General features: G+C 40.2%; 2 protein-coding genes across 4 annotated transcripts; both read right to left on the minus strand.

Moving 5' to 3' along the window:
• Positions 1-3,656: 3,656 nt before the first annotated feature.
• Positions 3,657-6,418, minus strand: BZIP60 (basic region/leucine zipper motif 60). The gene is made up of 3 exons (XM_088948843.1): positions 5,746-6,418; positions 4,823-5,046; positions 3,657-4,144 (listed from the first exon to the last, which is right to left on the minus strand). Exons 1-3 carry the CDS (start codon positions 6,192-6,194, stop codon positions 3,882-3,884), a joined length of 936 nt encoding a protein of 311 aa, XP_088804969.1. The 5' UTR covers positions 6,195-6,418; the 3' UTR covers positions 3,657-3,881.
• An 8,447-nt stretch (positions 6,419-14,865) lies between these two features.
• On the minus strand, positions 14,866-17,983 carry LOC148849603 (splicing factor U2af small subunit B-like). Of its 3 annotated transcripts, none has more exons than XM_088949661.1 (3): positions 16,577-17,855; positions 15,278-15,365; positions 14,866-15,188 (listed from the first exon to the last, which is right to left on the minus strand). In XM_088949661.1, exon 1 carries the CDS (start codon positions 17,515-17,517, stop codon positions 16,672-16,674), a length of 846 nt encoding a protein of 281 aa, XP_088805787.1. In that variant the 5' UTR covers positions 17,518-17,855; the 3' UTR covers positions 14,866-15,188; positions 15,278-15,365; positions 16,577-16,671. The 3 variants fall into 3 exon arrangements, with proteins under 3 accessions (XP_088805787.1, XP_088805788.1, XP_088805786.1); XM_088949662.1 differs by having other exon boundaries at positions 15,278-15,419; XM_088949660.1 differs by lacking the exon at positions 15,278-15,365 and having other exon boundaries at positions 16,577-17,983.
• Positions 17,984-22,617: the final 4,634 nt, after the last annotated feature.

The raw sequence follows: 22,617 nt of genomic DNA on the forward strand, positions 1-22,617 counted from the left end.
CCAATCTGCACTTAACCTGGAAGCCAACATATAAAGCTAGGTTGTGATGTATTTGGGATTATTTGAAGCTTCAATAAATGTCTTCATAATCATCACCATTAGTAATATTTCATGATTGAACAAATAACTTTCTCTTTTTAATTAATAAATCTGCTATATGCACAATGGATTTCATTTGAGTTGACTAATTGTAGCTTTCATCTTATGTTGAAGTAGGAGTTCTGCTTGGTGAGTGAACATGAGAAGGGGAATTGGCACCCTCTACCAAGGGAGAAGTACCCCAGGGCATTGATTTTCCATGATGCTAGGCTGGTATTCAGGTCGACCCAGTTAACAATTGTAGTTGTATTCATGTGGATTCCATTGGTCTCTTGATGTTTTACCCTGTGTTGGCCTTCTGTGGGATGAGAGTCAAGTCGTGAAAACGCCCATCCTTCCCTACTACTAATCTACCAAACAAAGAAAAGCCAAAGGGAGTCCTCTATGTGTGCAATCATAGAACTCTTCTTTCTGGGCCCCTACTTCATTTCCTTTGTCCTCAACAAACCTCTAACTATTGTCAACTATAGCATCAGTAGAGCAACAAACCTCTAATTTCTGGACCCCTACTTCATTTCCTTGGTTTGAACCTTGACTCCAAGTTGTATGTAAAGTACTATGGGAATTCCACAAGCTCTTAGCTCACTTCATTTCACTCAATCAAATAGTAATAATTGTTCTTCATTAACTCAACTCGTAGAGCAACGAGTTGGGGGCACCGTTTCTGGTGGGAAATAATAAAAAGTTCAAATGTTATTTCTGGCAACATTTTGTTAGACATTAAGGGTGTAGGGTTCTTAAACCTTTGAAAGAGATTTGCTTTTTTAATGGACTGTTTTTTTATGGATCCAAACTGATATAAATCCAATTCAATCTGATAACAGAATGGATAATTAAGCATGGTCCAATCCAATACGATAATAACAATGGTTGTCCAAACCCAGTTTGTTTGGATTGGATCAAATCTGATCTATCGACAGGCAAACCATAGAATGAAGATTCCTCTTTTGAGCTGAAGGTTTTACGTTATACATTAGCCAGTCTTTTGAGGGTCAGGATGCTTTGGACTTATATGTTTCATTGAGTATAAAGATTTGTATGCACCTTTTGATCATTCTTACATATCATACAATAATTTTCTATTGCCCATCAAAATTAAAAACTACTGGATGTTTCCAAACCTTATTCTGCATTGATTTGCATGTTTTTAAAATTTAGACGCTACTAGCATCTATTGTTGTATTAGTTGCATAGATTGTATGGGCAATCTTTAGTATAACATGATTCATCCTATGGGTTAATGTGGATTAAGTCCTTGAAGAGGTATGTTCTCTTTTGAGTGTTTGGTGGATTGCTTCTAATAATTGTTGAAAGGACAAATGAAGCATAGTTGCCCTTAATCAAAAGAAGGAAAAAAGTATAGAGAAAAACTTTGCTAAAACATTCCGCCCTGATCAACTAACATGCCAAGCTGACAATTAAAAAGGACTACTTCAGTCTGCCTTGGTACTTGAAGATGGGAAATTTATCAATCAATTTTTCTAATTAGCATACAATAAGAAAGGATATTCATCAATCAATTCACTGGTTCTTTGTGATAACTAGAACCTTGAACTTAAGCATAGCGAACAAAGAAATTAAATATGGTGTTGCCATAATTTTCTGTTATCGTGACTAAGCATGTGTAGAATATGTAGAAATAGAAAGACAAGATTAGAAAAATATGCAATAAAGATAAAGTCAAATTTCTTGAAAATCAAATATTGGAAGAGAGTTTTTAGGGTTAAGAATTGCAGATAAAATTTTCAGCCAATGCAATAAGCAATAATGATAGATGATATAGGGCAAATTTCTTAAACTACTCTTATGGTTTGGATAATTGACCAATTCTATCTTTACTATTTATATATTGTCTTAAAATACACTTATTGTCTAATTGACATCGTCGTTAAGTACTAACAGTAAAATGAAATGTTGAAATTACCCTTCACTATTTTTCAAAATTTCAAAATAAAACCCAACTGATGAAATTTTCAAGAACATTAAGATTGTCTCGGTCAAATTAGATGAATGATCTATTACTACTTCTGTTTAACTTTTTTTCTGAGACAATACGTCTCTCTACTGATGTGCCAAAACCATATTTGCCCATTCTTTGAGCCTCACGTTTTTCTTCTTTCTATTACAACGTTAGAAAAACAGATGTTTGATTGGAAGACTCCGTTCTTGGGCACGGGACGGGAGAACCACCTGAGAGCTGAAACCCCCTAAGTTGCAGAGGTTTCAGGTAATGAGAATATTACCCAGAACTGTTGTAATTTACCCCTCAGGCCCAACACGTTTCGTGATTTTCTTTGTACTGTTTACAATCGCATCATGTACCAATGGTTGTTCCCTTCGCTGTAGTGTGCTTTTTTCTCTGCAACTCCTTGTGTAATGTTGCAGACTGGATTAACATTGTTCGCTCGGATTGAGAATATCCCTACCCATAGCGGTCGAAACAGATGGAAATTTTAGAAATTTTCGAAAATATACCAGCCATGTGATGTCACATGTCAACAGAGCATGATGAAAAATTAACAGTAAGGGAGATTTTAAACAATTGTTAGAAGTATAGATACTTTAGGACAATATGTCAACAATAAGGGTGATTTAGCCAATTAGCTAAATCATAAGAATAGTTTAAGAAATTTGCCCTAAATGTCTAACAAAATGTTACTGAAGTCTGAACATATTTGTTATAGTTAAATCATTTAGGTAATATTTGGCTTGACAAAGTAGGAAAAACGAAGAAACCTATATAATGTTTGTAAAGGTTTCCTTACATTTCCTTACATTTTCCTTCAAACCAAACATAACCTTAAAACAATGCTCTTGTGGTTTTTTATCGAGATAAACTTTACACCCCAGTTTGATTTTACATGTAAAACCAAAACTCATCGACTTCTATCATAACCCCACCTTTTTTTAATGAAAAACCTATTTTTAATTTCCCAAAAACCAAGATTTGAAAAAAAACCTAAAAAAAAAAGTGTGTAGTGTGTTTTTAAATACCGATATAACTGATACGTAGTAGCATGTCAATACTTTAAACCTAAACCCTAAGCACAACACAACCCACACAATCGTGTAAAACCTAGCACAAACCCATGAACCACCGTGCTGGGCTATGCCAAGCCGGTTTAAATTCATGCCAGGCCGCAAGTGGTCCGATTTACACCTCTATATCTGGCGGTGTTTCATCAATAAACGCCCATGGAGCCAATCTAGCTCTTAATCTTTTTATTTGGCCCATAATTATCAAGGTGTCATTCCCATATGCTTCAAACTTCAAAAATTAAACATAAAACATTTTTTTTTATTAAATAACCCAATTGTGATAGGTTTTTGAGGCTTACACCTTTATATGCCTCACACTTTGAAATTTATGCTTCTTCCTAACAAACGCATAAGCCTTTAGGCAAAATTTTAGTGCCCAGTCTCAAGGTGTAAGCCCTATACCTCAATGCTTAAACCTTTTCAAAACCGTGATGGAGAAAAACTCTTCGAATTTGTAATGGATGAGAAAATACCATTGAAGTATAACTAGCTCAAGTGGATGTAAATCCCAAAGAATATGGCAGCCAATGAAGTCAAAACAAGTTAACATGGAAACTGCGCAGTTCTATGTACAGAGCAAAATAGGAAAACAAGATTGTAATACGCTAATACATGTAGTTGAAGTTCTAAACTGCGAAACTAGTATTCTACCATACGTCCATACCCATAAAGGAGATAATGTTAAAAGGGGAAAGAAAAAAAAAAGCAGAAAAATGGAGAATCAAACGAAAGCAAGAAACCTCTCAAACAAAAACTGTAAGAAGAGGCAAATTCATTTTAATCTTTGCTCTCGTGGCTTTACATCGTTTACCCTTGAAGAACAGACGTAAAGCTCCTAACCCCAATACCTCGTTTCTTGCTCCTCTTCTTAGAGACACGATTTCCTGATCCTTGATGCCCACGTTTTCCAATGCGGTTGCCGATGGAATGGTCTGGAGCTGTCCGGGCAGAGAGGACAGGCACATGGTACCTAGGAACCAAAGCAGGGAACCCAACAGCAGGGATTCTGCCAACAACCAAATACCAAAAACTAGTAAGGGCCCATGTCTCCACATCCACTAATCATTATAGAAATGATGTTCCTAATTATGACTTCGGGCCTTGGCAAGGTATATACGATCCATTGCAATTGGTTAACGAACAAAAAATTGCAATCGATACTCAAAAGGACATTTATCAAACTTCAACGGACCCAAGGGTGGGTGTTGGACAACATGGATGGTTTTGTTTTTGAAAACAAAAAACAACTGTGAAGTCCGAAAATGCAATATAATTTAGTTGACATGGCAATCGTTTTTGTTTTAAAAAAAAACCATATTGTCGAACACCTACTACATATCCTGATCCACAACCTATGGCTTTGTATGCTAAACAGCTAAAGAAAGAAATGATGACTGTATTTCCTTTTCTTTCAAACCAACCACATCAGATAAGTATAAAACTGCAACTATGCATTGGGAATGGCAAAGGGGCAGGACATCCACTCTCCCATCAAAGAGTGAGAATTCCCAAATTTTCTCCATAAAAAAAAGCCACATCACATGTACCAAAACTCTCATGCAGCAACCTACAAGTTTAATCATCCCCGAATTTGTGTTTTTGCTTTTGCTTGAGGGCACCTGGAAGCTACATTGATGCAGAGACAAGCATAGAGCCCAAAGTTTGAGATGGAGAGCTTTCTTACCCAATAAGAGCACAGCAGACTCCAGCTTGGTCATGGGAGCACCCAAACCCTTGTCCTTCTGCAAGTAAAGGTGGAGTGTTTGATTCTCTGCAATGCAGCACTGCAGTAGGCGTTCCAGTCTCCTGCACTCCCCCTCAAGATATCTACTCTTCATCTCAAGATCTCTTACATAAATCTTTTTCCTCTCTCTTGATCTCACTGCAGCATCTCTATTCCTCAATTGCCTGAAATTTACAAAAGAAAAACAAAGGAAATGATGGGTCCTTAAAACCAAAATGGGCATCTGAAAAAAAAAATGGGAACACAACCTTTTATTCTTGTTTATCACTGAATTCTTTTCTATTTATTGAATTAGGCTAATTTCTGTGACACATACTCTTGAATTAGATAATGAATCACGCACTGTCTCAAGGTACATTGCAAAATGATAACTGAAAGCACAAGCTAATTAAAATAAAATCTAAATCCATGGATTTTCTTACAACTTCAAATATTTTGCAATCAACCCCAACATCAAGAAAACATACATGCAAAATTACAGTACAAGAACATTCTTCACTGAATACAATTATACAAAACTCGAGCATGCACAGAACCCATTCAGAATTTAACATTTTATATACGTGGTAGTAATAACATACAATTCTCCAAAAAGCAAAATACATTTCCCTATCAGGACATTGAGATGGACGAAAGAACAGGAAGGTCATTTATACTGGATATAAATCTTTGTGTCCATAAAAACTATTAAGAAGTCACCAATTACTTTACAAAACTACACACCAAATTCCTCATCAATATCCTAAAATTGACAACGAAATATGTAGTAAAGGAACCAAAAAAAAGGAAACTCCTTTTTAAATATCCACCGAACATAAACCCTAATATCCACAAATCGCATAAACCCTAATAATCACACATACCTTCTCCGCTTTTTGCTGATCGGATCATCGTCAGCTTCATCTCGACCGTTCTTCACCTCGGAGCCGACGCTCTTCTCTTTCTCTCGTCCGTCGTCGGACACATTGGACTCAGGAGTCGAACCGCCCTCCTTGAAAACCCTCTCTTCATAAGACCCATCAGCAGACCCGTCGACGAGAAAATCAATATCGGCGAAGAATTCTTCGCACTGTCCTCGACGGTCCTCCTCGCGGGACTCCTCGTCGTCGTCCGCCATCAAGAGCTGCTCGATATTGTTTATCCATGTCGAGGCAGAAATCTGTAACGCACTCGGTGGTTCTTGAATCGAAACGGAATCTCCAAGCGGTGACTCAGCCAACTGGTTAAGATCATCTGGGATGCTGTCGAAGAAGCTAACCCAATCTATTTGATCCAGAAGACCATCATCAGGTTGCACTTCTCCATCGTTCATGGCGGAATTAAAAAACAAATTAACAAGGAAAAAAAGAATAAAAGAAAAAAAAACCTATGTTAACACATTTACAGAAATGGCGGGTACCTGAGAATTTATTCAGGGAGCAGCCAAGCAAGGAAAGAGAAAACAGTAAAACACGTTTTCTTCTTCAGCAAGGAAGCTATAAAATAATAATTTTAAGGCAATTTCTAAGAAACGAGTTTTGGCATCACTCGACCAATAGAAACGAGTCTTGGGGATACTTCGACCAATAAAACAAATCAGAGAATTTATTTTCTTTTCCATTTTATTAGAAGAGAAAGATAAAATTGGATCCAAGCCCAACAAGGCAACAAGGCTTTCTGATAACGGGTTAAGACCAATCCAAGCCCACTAGTGTAAGTTATCTTTCAAAAAAAAGCCCACTAATGTAAGTTGGTTTAAACCGCATCAAAAGGTAGAAATATTAAGCAGCTGGATACCAATCTATCCGAGAAGACGAAACATTAAACAGTTTTATGTAGATATATGCTAACGGATCGGTTCAGATTCGAATCGACGTATAATCTGATTCGATAATGTTCATGTTGCATCCAATCGGATCGGATGAGATAGGATTTGATTTGAACTTGAATCCTATCGGTGAGTGGGATCTTTGATCCAATTTATTTTCTTTAAAAATTAATAAATTATTAAAAGAAAAATAAAATATATTAATTTAAATAAAGTAAAAACAAAAAATACAAGCATTTTTAATTATTTTCATCATATATACATGTTTTTTATAAAACAAAATAAATAATATAACAAATTTATATAAATATAATATTAAAAATATATTTATAAACAAATAAGTAACATATATTTATATTTATAAATATATAATATATAACAGATTGGATCTTTTCAAATCGGATAGGGGGTGATTCGAATCCGATCCAATTTCTAATCAAATCCTATTATCTAATCCAACGATCTGAAAAGGGGTGATCAAAATCCGACCAAATAGGATTGAATCTCGGATCATATAAAACATTTGCACCCCTACACCCATGTTTTTAAAAACCTATTCAAAACCGAAATTGCTTTGGCCATCGGTGTTTAGGTCAACGATTTGATCATCTAGTTTGAATGGATGGTCTATTGTAATTTAAACAAAAAAAAATTGAAAAAATGGCAAAAAAAAAAACTGTTGTTGAGGGCAACACATGTTGACAGTTCAACTATCTAGGTCAACATGTCACTAAGTCAATGGTTTTTGACAAAGGACTAATTCACGAGTGAAACAGAATCGATTGCTTAGATGGTTTGAGTCAAACAGTCCAACCATCTGGATCAACAATGATTCAAAAACTATGGCATCATGATTCATCGGCTTACATTTTTTACCCTTTTTTTTTTCAAGTGGAGAGACAATCGCCTTAAATATACACCTCTACACGGGTAAGGCTGAGTACATCTATCCCTCCTTACATCCTACATTAACCGGCACCTTATGCTGAGATGTACCCACCTTGCCCTAGGTCAAGAAAAAAAAAGTCCCTCCCTAAACCTCTTCACCCACCCAAGGTACAACTTTAGAAAAGGAATTGAAATTATAAAACATCAATAACAAAACAATCATGTTGAAGGTTTTTAAATAAGGCCCCATTTGGCATATATTTTTGCAAGGGTTGTTGGCTTTTTAAAAGTCGAACAATCCACATTTTTGTCTTTTCCTATTTGATTGGGAAAATATCTAAACGTCGAAAGCCGTAGCCCCAAAAAGACATGAGAAGTCCATTTTGGGTTATTTTCGGGAAGCTCCAAATAGAGCTTTTCGCCTTTTTTTTTTCTTCAAATGGTCTTTGCGTGGAAAGATGCATGGAAAGACACACCTTAAATGAATGGTCTTTAAGCCGATAAGATCCTAATGCAAAAGCTCACATCTTAATGAACGGTCTTTTGATTGTCACATTTGCTAGAAGATCTTCTAAAAAAGACTTACCAAACAACCCTATTTCTTCTCTAAGCTGATGCTTGAGACCTGTAGCTTAGTTTGGAAGGAGTACAAATACAAAAATGTAGAGTTCAAATCATGGTTTTTAAAACTGACTCGGTGACTAAACTGGTCAGGGGTCTGATTATCAAGTCAAATGGTCCAACCGTTCGAACCGAGCGCTTGGCCCGTTCTAACAAAAAATAAAAAATGGTCAAAACTGTTCGAATGATTAACCGCCCAGTTCAGCGGTTCATTGACCAAAATCAACAGTTTTGGAGGAAAATCCGATTTTTGGGAAAATGGAACTGATCAGGTGTCCAATTCTCAGTTTTTTCGGTCTGACCATCCAATCCGGTCCGGTTTTGAAAACCATGGTTCAAATACATCCAAAATAATACAAAATACAAGGTTTTGCATTCTATATATTTGTCTTTGTACTCCTTCCAAACTGAGCTATAGGAACATGAGAATATGAGTAAAATCAATACCATCTCTCTTCATTTATACCTCTGTTATCTACATAACGGATACATTTGTTGCAAAACTGGGTTCAGTCCTCACAGAATTTATACTCACACTGTGCTTACAACACTTATAGCCGTACATTTGGAACATCTTCATACTTTTTTTTAATACATGGAGAAATGTTCTGGGCTGCAAGTGTTGTGAGTTTGGTGTGAGTACAAATTTTGTGAGGATTGAATCTGGATTCATCTGTTGCCTTTATGTAGAGTGTGATGGATATGATGAGGAAATTGATCTTTCTCAGGGCCCATTCTTTTTTTGGATTTTGAGAGGGGGAAAGTTGGTCAATGGTATTTTGGTTCCCATTGACTAAGATACCCATATTCTTTTCTTCAAATTTATGTGAGGTCCACAAAAATATTATTTTCTTGGACACATATACTCGGGTAAGTGATACCCATCTCCCAAGTGGGTAAGTAACTTTCTCACCTGGGGGAAGGTCACTAGCACTTGGATGGGCAAAATTATCTTTTTTAATGATGGTTTTTATAGATAAAATGATCATTTTCTTATTCACCTAGAAAATAAAAGAACATGAATAAGTAACTTCCTAAAAAGCGAACGAGACCTTAGAGTATTTGAGATAGTCCAAGAATGCAGAGTTTATTGTCACTCTCCACTTCAATATCCAAATAACTATGGTCAACACACAACTTTAAATCGTGAAGGGCTAAAATTTATGAAAAGCCGGCCTTATATCACCTTGACAATTTCTCACTAGTTACCACATCTCTACTACCACTGGGGCTCGGGTTACCCTGACTAGCGCCATATCTAAGTGAACTTTCTTGAATAACACCAAGGCCCCATACGTTTGTTGGTATTTACCGGAGGATAAATTGGTTAAATGGGTAATTGACTATATTCTCTACATTCCAATGCCACTATATTGGGTTCCACAATAAGCCAAACATAATAGAGGGTATCAGTTACATAGGGTAAGCAATTTAGTTGCACTAACTAACGATGTAACTTATATGGCACGAGAACGTTGGTACCAAATTTACCCATGCAAGTTTTACCTAGAAAATGCTTGTCTAAATAAACTCACATACCCAGATAAGTGAAAATAATTGGGCCCAAGAGACCCATTGAATCCTTTTTCACTTGTCTGTTTTGATGTGAATGTTTAACATATGTACAATGTATGGATAGGAAGAGATTGTGCAGAGGCATTGAATGTCCCTAATCCACTTTTTAACTCTCTTATTAAGCATCGCTGATAGGGTATCCCTCCCTTCAAAATAATGGGTTTTATTTAGTATTTTTCAACGACGCCACCTATGATTCATTACCCCTTGAATTTTGATTCATTCCCCCACAAGTTATTGTTCCAACTATATTAAAGTTTATGAGTGGACTGAACCATGGTTTTGAAAATCGAATCAGACTGGTTCACTCAGGAACTGGTTAGGCAATTGGTTCTGTTTCACCCTAAAACCGCTCTTGGGTCAAAAACCATTGATTTGATCAATGACCCACTTATTCGGGCGGTCAAACCGACGATCCATCAACTCAAACAATAGTTTTTGGCTGTTTTTTATTTTAATTATTAACCTTTTACTTTTTAACTAAAATGAACCATCCATTCAAACCAGACGATCAGATCATTTAACCCAAGAACTGGTCCCTAAAACGGTTCCATATCTAATCCGGTTTTTAAAACCTTGGACTGAACAATAAAACCCCTGGGTCTAGAGGACCCATGTTCCATAAAAACGATTTGAGGAATTATTCTCAAAATGTGATGCTCTTGAGAGTCAAAGTTACAACAATATGAATATAGGATATCACACTCTAATGCACTACCAAACCGAACGTGTGCTAAAAACACTCCCCTTGGAGATTAGGTCCCCATATCAAGTTAATTATCTTCCCCATCAGTCGAAGAAACCACCAAGCTTTTATGACATTAGGAACCGAACTTATAGATTCCCAGCTCCATGAAAGCACTTGGTTTAAAAGAAAGTCAGTTCTGAATTGGTCATCAACTTCAAATACCAAAAACAGGGATCCCTCTTAAAAGTTACAACAATCCATTGGTACTGAACAATAGCTATATCTTTCAGGTCAAACATAGCTTTCCTATACATAGAGCACTTGGAAAAGTTTATGGAGATTCAAACATCTCCAATCACGAGTACACTTATTCATTTGGAGATATCTCACTCAGTCTTTTATCTCTCAAACCACATCAAACTGTATAACAACTTTGATGTGGTTTGCAGTATTTGTCATTAGCATGAGGAATCCATGGACCACTTGTTTCTCTATTGTCTTACAGTTCAGAGACTGGTTCATCTCCTTTCTCAAGGAACATTGGTCTCTTTACAATTGTTTTAACTATTGGAGTGCTGCATTGGAAGTAATACCCCCTAAATTTTGATAGGCCTACCTCAAACACTAAAGGAGGTGGTGCTGGAATCATAGCTAGAGGGATCACTGTGGGTCTCTAATTGTAGCTTGTTCTATTGCCTTTCCAATTTGCTCCCATGTAGAGATTGAGGTATTAGCTTTAAAGGAAAGCCTGAAGCTAACCCTAAATCTGCATCTTCATCATGTCATTTTTAAGGGAGATGCTCTTATTGTGATTAATTCCTTGTTGGAAGTCTCAATGGATGCTCCTTCGCGTATTAAACAGCAATGCAGCATATTATTATATGCTGATTGTAGGGCTCTTCTGAATGAACTCCCTCACTGTTCAGTGTGGTTTATTAAAAGATCAGGGAACCATGTGGCACATCTTCAGGCTAAAAGGCTTTATCTATTTCTTCTTTTTGCACTTGGTCCTTTGATCCAGATTTCTTGCATCATTCTTGCATCATGTGGTCCTTAGGCTGTGTTTGGTTGAAATGTAAATGAATTTGTACTGATGCAAAACCATGACAGTGCAAATGATTTGAGTGTAAATTCTGACATATTTTTGTTGTAAAATTTATCTTATTTTGTTTGATTGCAGTATAAACGAAGTAAATTAAGACATGAAACAGAATAAAGTAAAACCCAAAACGAAATTAAACAAGAAATTGCATTTTTTTTTTATATTTGCAGTCCCATGCATTTGTGCTAGTGCAAATAAATTTGAGCTGCAACCAAATGCAGCCCTAATGATTGCACACACACACACACGCACACATTTAAAGTAACATAAAGAAAGTTAACATATTTTGAGGAAAAATCTGGGTCCATAAACACATAAAATTTAGGGAAAATTACATATTAGTACCTTGTACATTGGGCCTAGTTTCACTTTGGTCCCAGAACTTTAAAACTATCAATCCAATGCCTAAACTTTCAAAGCATATCAATTTAGTACCTACCATTAACTAACCGTTAAATGACATATAAAAGGACACAAATGCCTTTTGAGCGTCGTATAATTTTCTTTATTAACCAGTTTTTTCTACAGGTTCTAATATGCGAAGGACGACATCGAAAAAGGAAATATCGTCAAAAAACTATTGGAGAATGTCATACTCAATTTATTTTCTTTTTATTCTAGAAGACATCACCATTACCACCTATTATATATGATTTTAGCAGTTGTTTGGCATCATTGCCATTTTCTGGAGCAACAGCGACACATCTGTGCCACATAGGAAAAAACGGTGTTCCAGGAAGCACGTTATTCATAGAAAATGGTGCTTCAAGCCATGTCTTAGAAATCGGGAAAGTATGGCTTGGAGCAACACCAAATTTGGCGTTTCCTAGATCTGCAGCTCATTGTTGCCAACAGAACAGTGATGTGGCACTAGATAATGGGTAGAAATATATAAAACATTTCCTGGAGCATTGGTACCAAGCAAAAAAAGTTGTTGTTATTCCAACAAACATCCTACCTGTCAGCAACAATTCGAACAAAAAAAAAAAGATACCGTTTCTGAAGAAACAGTGCTTTCAACCCACACATCAGCACTACCGTTTTCTGACTGCAGCATCGACCAAACATATACTTAGTAAGAAGAGATATGCTTTTTAACCGGCGCCATAGCAGACGATCAAAGTTTTGTTTTTTCTATATCTTTTTTTTATCATTTTACTCTATACAATTTTCACGTAAATCCAGACTATCTGGAAGATGTGGGCCTTCACAAGTCATGCCAATTATGGTCTAGTCCTTGAAATGGGGTGAATACCAGAAACTGCCAGATTCACCTAGTGATCTGAGTGAGCGGGGACGTCAAGACTCAATTAAGCCTGTTAAGAACACAGACAAATGGGTAAAATTCCAAATGCAAGCTCTTCATTCATCCATTGATTCTTTCAATTACATTTGCATTAATTCGATATCAGAGGTTCTGTGGTTCATAAACTACAATTGGGTTTCTTACAGTGGTGAGAGCTTCTCCACACCAGTGAACCAGATAACATCACTGCATCTCTCATGGGTTTTTTCCCCTCACCATATCCTTGAAGCTCCTTTTCTGGTTGGTACGAGAGAAGAAATAGATAAAACAGGGGCTCCACACTACTGTAGAGTGGAGCGTTCCAGGCGTTTAGCTCTTGGCGATATCTAATGGTTCTGATCTGTTTTTTTAACACCATGAAATCATATTGAAATGAAGGCTTTCAAGAAACTGGTTCGAATTATGAATGGAGAAGAAAGAGATGCAGAACACATTTGGATTGAGTTCTGTAATATCTGAAAACTATTGATCTAGTTTAAGTATTGAATTGACACATTCTTTTGAGGATCAAAGTGAGAATTGACACAAAATACAAAATAAAGAGATCATTTCAATAAAAAGAAACCTTGTAGAAAAACGTTACAGATACTCTAAATTCTAAATTGCCTTCTTTTTTGCTTTCCTCCCCATGACCAGCATTAAACCAACCAGTCGCATCCGACTTATCCTCTTTAAAGACATGAAAGTTTGAACATTAAGACACCATGTACCTGATGAGAATGAATCCAATGTACCTGTAGGTCCACGGTGAGCGTATACCCTCTAATAGGAGGCATGCACCTCACCTATTCGAATGAAGCCATTTCTATTAGCATTGTCTTTCCGTTAAGTGGGTGTATACGATTTGGTCACCGGTTAGAAAAAAAGATAAAATACTTTTTAATCATTCAAACTTCCCTTCTATTTTTTCAACCGAGCCCTAAACCTGGAACAAGAGACCATTGGCAATTTTTGAGCACAACTGAACTCCGACAGCAGCAAGAAATAACTGACGATAGGTATCTGTTCATCGCTTACCGCTTTTGCAAAGGGGAGATACATCAGAGAAGCTGACGAAATGGTGATCTTGCACGAGTAAAGGAAGCTCCTGTACTTCTTGCAAGGAGTCCTGGCCGATCGCTCCAGTGGCCCATGCAACGGCTGCACAGGGATACGCTTTATTCTGTGCTTCAACTACAATGGCAATTGCAAAATCAGATCCCATGAAGGGGCTGATGTTGGATGGCTCAAATGCTAAGGAGAATGGATTGATTATCTGCCCAATGTATTGGTTTTCTTATTATTGATTTTATGATGCTTTGAGTTGAGAAATTAATTAATACTATTCTTTATTTCTTTTTAAGGAAATTTCCACTTTAGTACCTTGAACTTTGGGAGTAGTATCAAGTTGGTCACTACCATTGAATAACTGTCAATTATCTATTAAAAACATTAAAACTACCCTTCAAATGAAGATACTGTTCATTGTCTTCTACCTTGAGACTGAACTAATTGAGGTATTTAAAATTCTAAGCTAATGACTGATTTCTACTTTTAGATCTGAAACACATTATTGTCTAGTTATTTCTTTGCTTTCGGTTATTATTTTCCTCTATCATATTTCAAATTTTTTTCTCTCATTTTCTTTAAAAAATAACTGGTTCAGTCTCAAGGTAGAAGATAATGAACAGTGTCACCAACAGTCAATTAATTGCAAGGACCAACTTAACACTTTTTGAAAATTTAGATACTATAGTGACATGTTAAAAATTCGGGTACTAACTTGACACTTCTTGAAATAGATAATTTTAACATTTTAAATAGATAACCAACAGTCAATTAATTGCAAGGACCAAGTTAACACTTCTTGAAAATTTAGATACTATAGTGACATGTTAAAAATTCGGGTACTAACTTGACACTATCCCAAAGTGGAATTTTTCCTTTTTTTTTTTTTTTGTAGACAACATTTTTTACTTTGAAATTTTGATCAGATTCAGTTCAGAAGATACGAATGTAAGCCAGATTCGATGTTACATTCTTATTTGCAAGGTGGGTTGCACCCAAATAGCCTGTAAGCAATATTTGATTAAAAAAAACGGAAAAGCCCAGATATGCTTTGCTTCAGACAAAATAATGGCTTTCTAGTGAAACGAAACTTCTTTTAAGTAGCTTCTTCAAAACGACACAGTGGAAGCAGCTCAATCAAAGCTCCGGGCTACAGGCTCTGAGCATAGAGGCATCAGAGTCAGGGCATGGCATGTCGTCAGCTTGGCAGATGGCATGGGAATCCAGGTAACACAGAAATTGGGGGACTCAATTATGCCAGCCTCTTTATTTCTAGAAGATAGCAAAAGAAAATAAAATCAGAAACTTATAGCAAGACCTAAAATCTCAAGAGTCAAGAAAAACATTAGAATGCACACTACCTTCGGAAACTAGACGAGTGCTTGCATTCATTCCTATACCACCGGCCAAAAATAGAGGAAAGAACTAGATGAATGCTTGCGTTCATTCCTATACCACCATATGATGGTGATAAAAGAAAATGCAAGATAAGGGGGAAAGAAACTGGAAATAGATCACCGAGTACAACAAAAAGTGAAAACTATCTCATAGGTTATGGGAACACAGTATGAAAGAAACAAAGATAACGAAGAAACAGGAAATTCAGCAGATCAAACAGGCAACATTGATAGAAGATAAATAAATAGGATTTGAGCTGAGCTGAGGCAAGAGTTGCCAACATAGCAAAAGAGCGTCCGGAACTGGGAATTAAGTAGATTTACAAGAACATCAACTGAAAAGATATTACATGAATCCATCAAACAGTCGGTAGCTGTAGAAGTTACGAATCCATGAATAAAATAGTCAAGATTATTCCTATTATTCCGTCAGCAACCAAGTAGATTTACATCAAAAGAGGTTAGAAATCCATATTATGGGTGAATCAGGATTTATACAAAACCACCCCAAATACTTCAGATTAAGGCCGCGTTGAGAATGCAATACGCAAAACATATAATTTATTTTAGCAGCTAAGTCAATGTAAGGAAGCTGCTGGAAATGAAGTGAAACCATTCTATTCTAGTTTTCCTTAACATTTTTACACAAATTCATTGCTTAGAATTGATTTTTCAAAAAAATGTTTCTAAAATTTCAAGTCAGTTGAATCAGTCATTCTCTTGAAATACTAAGATGACATGAGGATAAACTATGAAAAACAGATGCCATGAGGATATGGTTTTTTGAACCACTGGTTTCCAGAACTCCATAACCAAATGGTTCCATTAATTTGATATTCAAACCAGAATATCCAACAGGGTCTCAGTTGGCAGCAACGTGACATGAAAATAGATAAGATTGTAATTGTAGGATTCTAAAAAGGTGCATTTTAATGCTAACTGTAACTGCCATCTAAGATGGCACATCGTTAAGGTCTTGATGTAGCTTAACGGGTATTACCAATTTTGGTAACTGATATAAAAGCAAACATAAAGTCTTAATTCTAGCATAAATGTATCAGCGAAAGAAAGAAGATCTCTGAACTATCTAGAAGATATTTTCTTATCTAATTCTAATAGCCTATCCATTACCCATACAAACCATTATATGAGCTGCCTGATTATCACTCATCATGTAAAAGGGGAAAAAAGGAAAGAAAAAAAAAAGCCACTTGTAATGTTCAATGAGCATAATAAACAGTATTTTTAGCCTCGAGTCATTACCAATTTGTAGAAAATGAACAAAACCAGCTCAGTTCCCAATCAGCTTCTCCACAGACAGAAACAAGCAGTAAGTAAACAGAAACTCGAAACTGAAATTACTGCTTCTCCTCCCTTTCCCTGTTCCACTGCTCAATCCGTGCCCTCCGCTCCTCGCTTCCTTCTCTAACCGGACTCCTGTTCCGCCTCGGGCTCCCATGTCGCCGCCTTCCCCCATCGCTATCATACCTCCTACCTCCATCACTATCATACCTTCCATGCCTGTCTCCGCCCCGATACCCATTGACCCGGTAGTCCCCGCGGTCACGGTGTTCGCCACGATAATCCTTCCGGTATCGTGGGCTTGAACTCCTGCTCCGACTCCTTCCCCTGGACCTCCGGTACCTCCCGAACAGCTTCCTCCTCAACTCCCTACCTATCTGCTTCACATGCATAAAATTACAATACCCCCCTCGGTTGCAACTGTTCTCTTCGAACTGCCTACACGTTGCCTCCCTAAAATCCGTCACCGGCGAGAAATCAACAATAATGGGCCGCCCCGAGTAAAACCTCCCCTGCAATGCCTGCAATGCCGCGGCTGCCTGGTCTTCCTCCTTAAACTGGACATAAACGTTACCTACCATGTGATCAGCGAGGTTGTCACAAATGTTAAGGCTCTCAATCTCTCCAAACTTGCTGAGCTCCTCGAAAATGTCCTCGTAGAAATCCTCGAAGTGTTCCTGGATCTTCTTGGGGTCGATGGGCTGGCCCTGTGCATCGACGCCGGGGGTGATCATGTCGGGCCTCTGGTACATGTTGGACAGGAGGAGAGTGGGGGAAATCGTGGGGCGGTTGTGGAGACGAGAGCAACGATCGCCGTGGCGACACGCGCCGATCTTAAAGTAGAAGGGGCAGTTCACCCGGTCCTTCTCGGTGCCGAAGATCGAAGCCAAGTGTTCCGCCATGGATGTAAGAAAGGAAACAGAAACCCTAGCTTGAGGAAACAAAACCCTAGACAGTGAGAGGTTGATAAGAGTGATGAGGTGTTAATGTTCCTGGAGGGTAAAAGTAAGAAGCGAACCTGAGAAGGAAGTGGGAAATGGAAGCTAGGTGGAATGGTTTGGATATTTGGATGTAGTGGGGAAGTTTCTAGGGTTTCGCCATGGAAATCCTGGAAGGAGCAAAGAGGTGGCTAAACTTGTAGCCTCGAACGGTCCGAGTTTTTTTTTATAGGGCGAGAGGACCGGTCTTGCATGTTGACCGGTTTCGAATAAACGAGTTGGTTCGTGGTTCGTTCTTCCGTTGTTGGCCAGCTAGCTTTTATGCTCTATATTGGATTGCAGGACTGGTTTCACTCTCACTGGTGTGGCTCATGGTAGAAAACTAGTGATTTTGCTTGGCTTTGGTTTCCGTGACCGTGAGTGACTAGAGATATCGTTGTATTGTATGTATGAATCCAATAAATCCAAAAGAAACCACAGAATTGCTGGTTTTGGGTCGGGGAAAAGTGGATTGATCTGGATTGGATTCTGAAGCAACAAAAACCAACGTCCTCTCCCAAAAAGTGGCCAAAAAATTTTTCCATTACCACTCTACGTCTCTACCTCACGAAATACAATTAATAACTTTATTAAATTCTAGATCCATGAATGATTTTTTTTTACATAATTAAATTTCTTAACTGGAAGTGTTTTGAGTTTTGAATTGTTGCGAGTATACGATGAAGTTAAAATTTCTGGGATGGTTCAGTTTTCAAGGAGATACATATTCCGCTTGTTATTTTATTGGGTAAATTATAAAGACCCCCGTAATATGGGATCTGTGACAAAGACCCCCTGTAATTTGTTTTGTGATAAAAATCCCTTTTTATTATGACCGTGAGAAAAAGACCCCTTTCTGTCCAAAAAGACCGTTACAATATTTTTTAATCCCCATACTACCCTTATATACTGTTCATCGTTCCCGACCTTCCTTCACATTTCTTTCTCTCTCTCTCTCTCTCTCTCTCTCTTTTCATCCTTGTTTGCCAATCGATGGGGGTATCAGGCCCTGGAGCTGCAACATACATCATAATATAACGATCAGAATCAACTGGTGATGAAAATCTCCCCCTTTTGCTTTTTCGATGAGGGACCGTTTGTGATGGTTAAAATGAAGCAACCTGATGAAGGAAGATTTGGCCCGACCTCAAAGTTATGCGACATGTGGCAAAAACAACAGCTTGGCACACCAACAGACCGAACTCCCTACTAGGGGCCCGAACTCACCCTTGGCCCCAAACCAGAAAGTAATCCGAACTGACCTACCTTATCAGTTCGGGATATACCTCGCTTAACTGGCCAACCTTGTAACAGTTCGGGATACACCTCGCCGAACTGGCCTACCTTGTAACAGCTCGGGGTACCCCTCGCTGAACTGACCTGCCCTATACATACCTCCGAACTCAAGACTTCGCCTCGCTCATCACTCCGCATCACCTTCTGGGCACCAAAACCAAACAAGTCGTACCATGCCTGACACTGAGGAAGTCCGTACCCGAGGGCGTCGCACCTAACTGACTTGGGATTTGACGCTTGACGGCCGCACTCTAAACGGCCACCTACCACCGCCACCTGACACCGCCATCTCCAGTTAGAGAGACGGTTAGGCAGTGACGGTTCTGTCCCAACAGAAAGGATGATAGTCGAATTGACAGACGCAAGGGTAATCATACTCGACCTGACAAGGGCATCGGAGCGAGTGCGCGAAGTGATTATAAGAGCCCCCTGCCCCCAACAAACAAGGTATGTGAACTTTGTGCTATCTGGTCTACACTTTGCCTTTGAGAGATTACTGACTTGAGCTTCGGAGTTATCACACCGGGTTCCCCCCGGAGCTCTCTTCTTTCCCGTTTCAGGCTCCCCGACGCTTCAGCTCAGAGGTGAGTTCGTTGACAGCTAAGACCGGCCGGATCGCGCTCCATCAATTGGCGCCGTCTGTGGGAACGCTCTAAAAGCCTCCCTCTAAATCTCTTTTACCTACCCTTCTTTCAAAAACTCCAACACCGAAATGGCCTCCTCCAGCAGTGCCGGACGTGAAACCGAAACAGCCACTACCGGAGAGCAACTTCATGTTCCGGCGGTGTGCATCGGGCAGTTCACCATCCCCCTTTCAGTGGATGGGATCCCAAGTTTGAATGCGCCACATGCGGTGACACCTCTGAACACTCCCTCGCTGAACATCCCTCTCCCACTCCCCATCGAAACGAACTTCGCGGAACCAATTGCTGTCCCACTGGCAGCCTACCAAAACCAGATAGATGATCTGATGCAATGCATGCGGTCAGTGCAGGCCCAAATGTAGCAATTCCAGTAGCACCAACTCCAACAACACCAGGTGTTGCACCACCTCTCCCAACACCATTATCAACAACAATTCCCTCAGTTACCCTTAAACCAGCCGCTTCCCCCCCGGCACCCTGTTTCAAAGCCGGTCAAGGCCTCCCCTCAAGGTGGACGACCTCACCAAGGAGAGGCTTCCCGACTGCAGAACCCCCCTAACAATCAGGCCTCATCCCCGGGTCGAAAGCAAAGAAAGATCACCCCCGCCTCGCAGCCTGCGGGTGGGTCAAGAACCTCGCCAACAAAGTCACCTTGGCGCTCCAAGCCCGAGTTCCCACTCACAGAGAACCGCTTCAGCGCCTTAGCAGCAGGCCAGCAATCCGGGCCCATCGAGCTCGACAACACAGAGGCAAGCAACGCCAGCACCAGGCCCACTCAGAGAAGGCGCCGGCGAAGTCGCCGAACAGCTACCCGCGTGCTACCCGAACTCAGAGGCAAGGAAGAAACGAGCTCGGGCGAGGTAAAAACCGTCCCCATTCTCTCGGTTCCTTCCCCCCCTTTAGCAGAACTTTTGGCAGTCCCCTTGCCTAGAGATTTTAAACTCCCTTCTCTAGACAAGTATGATGGGTCCTTTGACCCCAACGACCACGTCGACGCGTTTCAGTCGCAAATGCACCTCGCTAGGGCAAGCGAGTCGTGCATGTGCGTGGCCTTCACCACCACCTTCAAAGGGGTGGTCCGCACCTGGTACCGGAACCTAGCTTCCGAGTCAATAATAAACTGGCCCCAGTTCGTGCAGATCTTCACTACGCACTTTGTTACCAGCAAAAGGTGTCCCAGAACCGAGGAAAACATCTTCGGGGTGATCCAAAGAGAGGGAGAACCCATCCGGAGCTACATCAAACGGTTCAATGAAGCATGTTTGCAGATCCCTCGGTTAGACCCCGCGGTACAGCTCGCCACGGCCAAAAGAGGGGTGACGCACAAAGAATTCAAATGGCACATGGTGGCCAGCCAGCCAACAACCGTGGCCGACTTCCTCAAGCTCGCGGACAAGTTTATGAGAACAGAGGAAGAGATCAACCAGAGAAACGAAGGCGGTGTTGAAAAAAGAAAAAGAGAAGGCGAGCCCTCCAACCCCGGCGACAGAAGAGGCCGCAACCGAGAGGCGAAGCCAAGCCAGCCGTCCCGAGCTCCCCTAGCAGTTCGGATGGATTACACGCCATTGAACACAAGACGGACCGAGATCCTGATGACGATCAAGGACACCCCTTACGTAAAGTGGCCACCTCGCCTGAAGAGCAACCCCAACGAGCGGAACAAAAATTTATATTGTAGTTTTCATAAAGATCACGGTCATAGCACCGAGCAATGTAATAATCTCCGTGACGAGATAGAAGGACTCATCCGTCGCGGGTACTTAAGAAATTTTGTACATTATGACAATAGTAATAAAGCAGGTCGGCAAGGGGAACACGAGAAGGATTTCCCCGAGCCGAGCAACAGATCGGCCAAAGCCTTGTAGCGACCTCCCATAGAAAGGCCAGTCCGAGGAACCATCCACGTGATAGTGGGCGGTTCGGTGGTGGTAGGATGCACTTCGGCTGCAGCAAGGACGTCAGTTCGCGAAGCAGCCCGAGAGGAGCAGAACCCTCCCAAGTGGCCATAGAAGGAAGAACCGATCTTTTTTACAAAAGACGACGCGCGGGGTGTTCACTACCCCACGACGACGTGCTCGTCATAAAGCTAAGGATCAACGAATTCGAAGTCCGGCGCGTGCTGGTAGACTCAGGCAGTTCGGCGGACATACTATTCAAATCGGCGTTCGACCAATTGCAATTGCAGAAAAGCGATTTGAAACCCGCTCACACTCCTCTGGTAGGCTTCAGCGTTGAGGAAGTCAGGCCCTTGGGAAAAATAACAGTACCTGTGGAAGTCGACACATGGTCGTGCGCGGTAAGACTCAACCATGATTTCCTGGTGGTCGCGACCCCCTCCCCATACAACGCCATAATAGGGCGACCAATTACGCATATTCGGCGTGCAGTGGTCTCCACCTATTATTTGGCAATGAAGTTCCCCACAGACTTCGGTGTGGAGGTAGCGCGGGGCGACCAACTCGAGTCCCACAAGTGCTATGTTGCCGCTCTAAAGGGAAAAAACAAGGCAGCCGATGACCTCAACTAGAGCGACCTGCGAAGCAGGGCGAGGAACGAGCTTCGCCCACTGAGGAAACAATCGCAGTCCCGACCTTGGCTACAAATCCGATGCAAACTCTACAGATTGGCGCCTCCATCAAGGAGCCTTTGCGAACTGAATTGGTGAGTTTCTTACTACAAAATTTAGATATTTTTGCATGGTCTGCGGCAAATATGACCGGTATTGACCCTGACCTTATAACTCACAAGCTTAACACTGACCCTGTAGTCAGACCCATTAGACAGAAGAAACGCAACTTAGCCCCGGAGCGCTGGAGGGCGGTCGACGAAGAAGTCGAAAAGCTCCTCGCAGCGGACTTCATAAGGGAAGTTCATTACCCGAGCTGGGTAGCCAATCCAGTGCTGATGAAAAAAGACAACGACAAGTGGCTCATGTGCGTCGACTACACCGATATGAACCGAGCTTGCCCAAAAGACTGCTTCCCCTACCCCGAATTGACCACCTGGTGGATGCGACCTCGGGACACGAGCTGCTAAGCTTCCTGGACGCCTACTCAGGCTACAACCAGATTAAGATGGACCAGTC

Source organism: Nelumbo lutea, chromosome 6 (assembly GCF_056320005.1).
Source record: "Nelumbo lutea isolate HS-2025 chromosome 6, American lotus-T2T, whole genome shotgun sequence".
Lineage (NCBI taxonomy): Eukaryota > Viridiplantae > Streptophyta > Magnoliopsida > Proteales > Nelumbonaceae > Nelumbo > Nelumbo lutea.